At 31.7% G+C, this 8,338-nt stretch overlaps 1 protein-coding gene across 2 annotated transcripts in view; it reads left to right on the forward strand.

The window, feature by feature from the left end:
• Nucleotides 1–7,221, forward strand: part of LOC100749826 — a 13,106-nt gene extending 5,885 nt beyond the window's left edge. For both annotated transcript variants that reach the window (XM_012393539.3, XM_003485420.4), the window contains exons 9-13: nucleotides 1–175; nucleotides 849–2,273; nucleotides 2,352–2,511; nucleotides 2,588–2,756; nucleotides 3,146–7,221. In XM_012393539.3, the coding sequence (XP_012248962.1) occupies nucleotides 1–175; nucleotides 849–2,273; nucleotides 2,352–2,511; nucleotides 2,588–2,756; nucleotides 3,146–3,332 (2,116 nt within the window). In that variant the 3' untranslated portion in view covers nucleotides 3,333–7,221. The remainder of the gene's footprint in view (nucleotides 176–848; nucleotides 2,274–2,351; nucleotides 2,512–2,587; nucleotides 2,757–3,145) is intronic.
• The last annotated feature ends 1,117 nt before the right edge of the window (nucleotides 7,222–8,338 follow it).

An 8,338-nucleotide genomic window follows, 5' to 3' on the forward strand; every position in this document is an offset into this window, starting at 1 on the left:
GCCGGCGAGGGGGCTAGCCGGGCTAGCGCCGCCTCACGGTGCCAATGCCTGGGATACGGATCGCGTCCAACTTAACACTCATCGCAACCTGAATCAGAACCAACCGTCGGTCCCTCCGTCTCACAATCTAGTCGGTGGACATAATCGCCCGCAAAATTCGGATTGTAAGAATAAGGTTTGTGTTACGTTTAGAGTATTTTATAACCTGAACCATGCTATCTTATCAATTTTATCGTATGTTATAGTATTCTTGTAATTCGTTAATCGCTCATTTACTGTTGTTTATTTGGTACATTTCTTGTATTATTAACTCTTCAACGACGAAGCAGTTTCATTAATAAACGCACTCCGCGGATGGAGGATTTCCGAAAGTGAATAAAAGTTTCAATGCCTACATCGTGAGAAGTGATCATGTAGAAAGTATGCTTTCTGTACTTTAAATTCGTATAAAAATATCTGATGATTTTTCAAGCGTTATTTACAAAAGTGATTTTAAATGCGATCATGGCACAATGCGTGTTATCGTACTTCCGACGATAATATCTGAACAAATTAAACACGTGTTATATACGTCGCTTGTCACCGATAGGTTTATGAAAGTAATAAAAATTTCAGAATTGTTTGTTATAGTCGACTTTTAACTTGAAGTTTATAATGTTATAATATTACAGATTAATGTAGATTTATAAATGAATTATTAAATTTCCATAATATACACATGCTATGGATCAATATTCAATGAATATAAAATTATGATAACTATATTAACTAATGTAATAGTTTTACAAGTTTATAAGAGATGTATTGACACATTTTGTATTTATAATTCGTAATTACAATTGTTTTAGGATGAGAAGGATTGTTCAGAGGATAAGCTACAAAAGTGCGGATGTCAGAAACATGCATGTACATCAACCTGTGAAGTCAAATTGGAGACTCTTTCACCATCTGAAAAGCTAGCAGTAACAATATGTTCAAGTAACAAATTTCATAATTTTAAGTTGGAAAATAATAATGTGAAATGTGAATCCTGTAGTGTGGAAATGGGCGACAATGTGTCCTGCGTTGCAAATTGTAACGTTAAATGTGAATCAGATTACAAGTGCGATATCATGAAATGTGAACAATGTATGAAGGAAGGGCAAATGGCCATTCTTGAAATTGATAAAGATTCTGGAATATTACTTGATGATAAATTGGATGCAGATCCAGATGTTAAGGAGGAATTGAGTGATGTTGTTACGATCGATAGTGAAAGCTGGAAAAAACCGGATTATGAGCCAACTGTACAAGAAACTATCGAGGAAACTATAGATAAAGAAAGTACAGAAAAACCAGAAATAGAAGAAGAACATCCAAAATGTCAAAAAGTATCGAAAAGAAAATTATCTTTGGATAGTTTATCCGATAGTAGGAAAAAAAGGAAAGTAAGCAAAAGGACTCTTTCCGTTGGTTCTTCGCAAGATTTGAATAATAGTGATTTTTCAACCAAAATTTCTATACCAATTTTACCACTTATAAAAAAGGTTGATAACAACAGCGATGAAAGTGTTTCGAAGAAAAAACAACCTAAAAAAGATAATCAAAATCACAAACGTAAAGTAGAGTATCCAAATTGTTCAGAAAATACAACAAAGAAGTCAAAAACTTCTAAACAAAGTACAAGTAACAATATTCCAAATTATTTGAAGCGTGCTGCCAGTGATAATTCTATTATGGAAACTATTAATAATGTTATTCAACAAAGTTTACAGATGACACAGAAAAGAGATCGTAAAAGCAAAAATGTTGAAAAACCAGAGAAAAAGAAAGAGGTAAACTTATTGCCAGCAGCGAAGAAGGTTGTTAAAAAAGTTGATTTAGTAAAAGAATTGACATCAGAAAAATTGTCAAAGGTAATTACTAAGAGTAACCAATCCAAAAGTAGAACGGAAACACGAACAAAATCAAGAACACACGAGAAGAATAAATATAAAGGGAAAGGAAAATCCAAAGTATATGAAGCGAAAACAAAGGATAATGGTAAAAAGCCTGACAGTACAACAAAATCTAAAACATATGACATTCAGGAGTCTTGTAAGAAACCAGCATTGATAAAAAAGAAGCGAAAAAATCCGAAGAAACTGTCTGTGAAAAAATCTAGCTCCAAAATCGAAGATTGCTTAGTAGGAAGCGAAAGCCTACTATTAACCAGAAAAACGTTTTTAAAACCCAAATGGAGTAACGGTTGGAGTTGGGAAGGTGATCCATTCGAAGCCAAAGTTTATTTAACGGTAAACATACAACTAACAGATTTATTCATGATATAAAAATATGTTGAACAGCTCTATTTATTTTATTACCTGTCTTAGAATGAAGAATCGGCTATACGCCGATGTTATGCGAGCATGAAACATGAAAGTGGTGATGTTCTAAGACCTCGTGATTGCGTTTTACTAAAAAGTGGCCCACGAAAAGCAGATTTACCATTCGTAGCAAAAATTGCTGCACTATGGGAAAATCCAGATGATGGTTTGTTTCTTAATGGTAGTTGTTAGAGATAATAAAGTAAATTTAAACTAAATAAAACAAATAAGTTTTGTTGTAGGTGAAATGATGTTTTCTTTGTTATGGTACTACAGACCTGAACATACCGAGCAAGGTAGAACTCAATATGATACCGAAGACGAAGTTTTCGCTTCACGGCATCGAGATGCAAATAGTGTTGCTTGTATAGAAGATAAATGTTATATTTTGACATTCAATGAATATTGTCGGTGAGTTATTTCATTTTAAAGGCTCGAAGATATTTTGAGTTCACAAAAAGAAAAAAACTAATTAACTCTAATAATTGTTTATTATCATTATCGACACCTAACGCAGATAAATTCTAGTTAATTCATTGTTGCAAGCACTGTCTATATTTTAACAAAAATACAAAGGTTTAAAGTTTAATATCTCATGATAATTATTGTTCAAATGGAATTGAACAATAATTACAATATAAAACTATAAAAATGTAACTTACTTTTTAATGAATATAACTTGCAACGCAATTTATTTAATGCAGCAGTTAAATATTTTACATAAAAAGGAGTATCAGATTTAAGAAGATAAAACATCTTAAAAAGATAAACATCAATCACAATTTTAATATTATTTATAGGTATCGTAAGAATTTACGAAGAATCGAAGAAGGGTTAGAAAGCCCCGGTTTAATAGTTCCGCCGGGTGATCAACTATATCCAAGAGAAAATCGGCAGCCTCCGATACCAGTACCCTCGGATATGGTTCTCTTTTGTCGACGCGTTTACGATTATCGCGGTAAAAAACTTGTTAAGAATCCTGGATGACTCGATTTTTTATAAACTGCTTCGTGCTGGAACCAATGGAATGCACAAAATTTGCTGCATAAATTGAAACTGAACGTAGGTCTCCCTTCAAGCGTAATAGGCATATTGATGAGATTATTTTGATTTTAAAGATCAATGAATTTTCATCGATGTTTTCGATAATTGTTTTTGAATCTTTATGTATATAGAAAAATGTTTATACAGGTATAAATGCATTTTTTTTTATAATTAAGGGTTACGGATCACGAATAGAATTTTCTACTTGTATGTTACCTATTTTATACAATGGTTATTTGGAAGGTAAATTTCACTGCTTAAAAAGGTCTTACATTTTTAAGGGAAATGAGAAGAAATAGATTCTTGACATATAATGACGCAAAATAGTCGAATTCTTAAAGGCATCAATATAAAAAAGATATATAATTAATATTACGTTAAAGTGGGTAATTATTATATATACTTATAAGATAGATATCGTTGCTTTACTTATTTTCTTACTTGCGATACGATAAAAGTCTTCGATCTTTTATTAATTCTGGCAATAAACATTCTGAAACTCATATCTAAATCTATGACGAAGATAGCATAAAAGTGTATAGAATTCGTTATACCGCACCGCGAGTATCCAAATGAATAATCAAGTTATTGCAATATTCAGTATTGCTTGACAATGAAAATACCATTTGACGTGAATCGGATGTTTACGTGTCAAAGCAATCGGTGCGATCATTCTTTCATCAATACGGGTTGTTTTACCGCAAATGGATACGTTATTAGGGAGATGATAGAATTTGACAATTTTATATAGAGAGTCCTATTTTTTGTGAAATAGTATTTACGATATTTAAACGAGTATTTTTCACATTGGGGATACAAATACGTATATGCTATGTATCATTATGGCGCCCTTCTTGGAGGGGACCTTCGAACAGTTTCAAGGTAGAAATCAAACGCCTGGGGTATTTGACCATCTAGTGAAAATAGTAATGTATGCACTATGCACTGTGTTCTATGGGTGAGATGAAAGCGGACACCAAGCAGGAAACAGAACACACTTCCATTGTCTTACGATGGTTCACGAGATCCATGCATATGCATTATTTTATTACACAGAGATAATGTAAGTTTCATTTTTAATAACGGTCATTTATAACGAAGTGTCGAGAAATGGAATTGATCTGATTAAAATTTAACTGAAACACTAAGTTTCGCGTACTCGAGCAGTTACAAAACTTTCTTGGAAATTATAGAGTTCTAATTTAAATTTATCAAACTGCCATATCACAGTAAATATTTCATAATTCTTTCCGTTGTAAATTTATAAATATCTATTTATTGCTTTTTACGATTTTAAATGAAATAAAATCTTACCGAGTACGTAGAACTATTATTCAAAAAAGATAGATGATTCGAGTGATTTAGAATGATAATTCACATTCGATCACTGCGTGGAATAAAACGGTATTTTGTAAACTTCTCTTTTGTTTTAATGAAATTATATTTTTCTTATTGCAACTTTTTAATCGGAAAATATTGTCCTTTTTAACGGTATTTGTACTCTAACCCGTCACGTACTTGTACATTTCCTATGACAAGCATTAACGTTTATTTAATTTCTTTAGAATCACAATCTCTATTCTGTTGGGGAAAGTGTGGTCATACCTATAATAATCTCCTGTATCCTTATTATTTCGAGTCATATGTTATTCGTTAGCGTCATATATAGTCAATGTATCGCATCGTAGTATGCCAAAAATGTATTTGTGAATTACAAGGAACCTTACGTTAGCCAATAATATAATTATATTACACAAGAGTTTATAATAACGAGTAGTAGAAACCTTAAGAATGCAATTATTTTTACTGAAATTCCAAATAAGAATATCGTCGAATATCATATATTTTTGATTATTTGTTGAGTGGCGGGTGTTTTGTTAGAAATTATATTATTTAAAATTAATATATTGATGATACGATTATTATTTAATACCTAATATATTGGATATAGATATTAAGTTATTTCCGATAGAACGAAATATTGTATGTAGTATAATAGATAGGGGAAGGGCAGAGCGCCCGTGATTGTTCCTGTCCTGTGTATGCGTGTGTGCGATGCGGAAATAATAATGGCAAAACGTTGAAAAAAAAAAAGAAGAAAGAAACAAAAAGAAAAAAATAATTAAGAAATGCAATATGATAAGGAACATGTTTAAAGATAAAGATTTATATAATATATCAAATCATTTTTTCATTTTTCGAAATCCTTTTATGGCAATTTAATATATTTTATATTTATTATTTTATCTATACCGATCAATTAGATATGATCAATAAATATATTGGTAAGAAAGCATGTTAGCATTATCTACGTGTGTACATACGTAGATGAAGAATTATGTGAGAGTATCATCGTGCGCCGTATGATGGAAGAGAAACGGAGGAATACGAACACGCTTTACCTTTGTATCCCGTTTTAATCGGTAACGATCGAGCCTAAATAAAATGGTAGCGGTATGAACGAAATGCGGCGCATGTAGATGCATCATGTACCGTTCTTGCGATCTTTTACAAATAGTTTTATATTCGTTTTTATCGCATAAGTGAGATCGCATCACGTATGCGACTATGATGCGCCGATGCATTTTGTCAGGATAATCGAAATTGTCCAAAGGTCGAGCCACAACATGTAAACATTGTGTAACTCGCATATTTGTGTAGATCTAACAATAAGCGCGATTTCACCGCTACGCGTCTCTGACAGAAAGAAAGACGAACCAGCAGCTTTTCTTCACTGCGCAAACGAAACAAATATATAGATATACTTCAACGATGGTTAATGTGGGAACATTGCAGAAAAAAACATGAAACAAAAACGTTGCATATCGTCTGTTCATTTAACGTAGCCGACAAATTTTCATCGAGTATATCGACAAATTTAATCGTTTAAGTCTGTAGAGGTATATGATTCGTGTGTGCGAAGCTCTTCAACTTAAACACCCGGCATTCGCTTTAATCTTTAATGAAAATATGTAGAATTTACCGTTGGCGAACGATTAATCAGTGGACTCTCCGTTAATTACGGCGGAGTCTGTTGATTTCTTCATTCGATTTGTCTTCGTTAATCTCAGCTTTTTGCCAATTCATGTATCCCGTAAACGTGTATGCCTTTTATATTTTCAGTATGATGAAAGTCATGTACTTCTTTTTTTTTCTTTTTTCCCCGTTCAGTCAATACACATAATACGCACGTATCTGACAAACTAAACGCTTGGCGATATCTCTTCGCTCGTTTTTAACATATTTTTATGTAAGATACCATGTAACGACAAGTTTAATATCGATCGATGTCGATATCGATTCTCCTTTTACGGTTCATTGCAGTATTATGTATACATAATATTTTTCTATGTATCGATCAGTTTGAACATATAATTGTGGCATACGCGACGAGAATAACAACTTTTATTACTATCACTTTTGTGCATTTTAACGATCATTTTATCGATGATATTGAAATTGAATATCGTTTAATGGCGTTTAAAACAGTCCGGGCAACAATTTCAAATAAATTTTAACGTATAAAAGAGGATATATTTAAGAAATTGTTGTTCTGATTATTTCCCATTAAATTTGAATTATATTCGACATTATAGAAAAATGCTGGTAATCGATTAGTTGAAATACAATTGACATTCATGTGTATACAGGGTGTTTCATGGATTGTAAATTAACCTCTAATGGGGAATTTTAGTACACTGTGCTTTTTGTACTTTGCAAACATATCTTCTTTTATTTTAAACGTATTCTAATCTAATCTAACGAAATCGCCCTCCAGTTTGGTACAATAATTTAATATTTATACAGCTATTAAAAGTTTGTCATAAATAGATATCTCGTAGCGTTCTTCTTTTCCATGTTTCGTAAGTGTATTGAATATATGAATATGAATAGTTTAAAGCATAAGTTATTTAGGAAAATAAAAGAAAAATGTGTCGCTGTAAATTGTATTATCATCTATCTTTTATTTTATTCAATTCTTTATATTTATATTTATGCTTATGTTTAATTTGTTAATACCATTATCATTGTTAGCATAGAAAATTGTGGAAATTGATAGAAACACGCTGACAGCGTGTGATGATAATATTTAAGGATAAAGATACTTGATATTGTTACTATAAGAATAACACATTGTACTATACGTTTACTCGAGGATTAAAACGGTTTGGAATTATCTTTTATATACATATGTACCCATATGCTGTAAATTTATAGCGATAATGCAATTTATAAGTTATGAAACACTCTGTATGTTTTGACGTTTCTGTTCTTTGTTGTCCATAAAAGTTATCGGCTGGGGCCAGAGGTAAAAAGAGAAACATTGTACGAAGCGATCATCGATACTATTTTTATTACTGTCACCGAAAACATTGTCGTAGCAACAATTTAAAATCGTAAATACAGATTTACTAGTAAATATTGAACAGACAAATAATGGCGGGCGTTTCTCTGTTTTATTTGTTCAATAAGCAAGAGAAAAGGAACGCATAGATACGTGATTTGACTTTCCAGACATTTCTTAATAATTACAACGCGTGGCTTGTTAAATACGATAAAGAGACTTAAATATGTATAGAGAAAGGAAAAGCAGGAAAAGTGTGGTACATACCTATTACGAGTTTTAATATATTTAATCACATTAGAAACGTTTCTACAGTTAATTTCTGTAAATTGCAGTGCAAGGTAAGTACTACATACCTATATATACATTTACCATCTACGAGTACCTACGTAACATATAATGCGTGGACTATGCGGTAAACGAGGCAGTTTTAAATCGCAATCGATATAGTTTTGTATAAGTGATATTACACAAAGTTATTCGATACAAAATGTATTAAACAGAACTATCTATTGGAATGTCGATGTTTTTACAGCAATGTAGACGGTATAAAAAAATATGTAAAATTAAAATGAAGCTTTGAGCTTGTTCAATTAAAAACGTT

This window comes from Bombus impatiens, unplaced genomic scaffold (genome assembly GCF_000188095.3).
Source record: "Bombus impatiens unplaced genomic scaffold, BIMP_2.2 scf_0058, whole genome shotgun sequence".
Taxonomy (NCBI): Eukaryota; Metazoa; Arthropoda; class Insecta; order Hymenoptera; family Apidae; genus Bombus; species Bombus impatiens.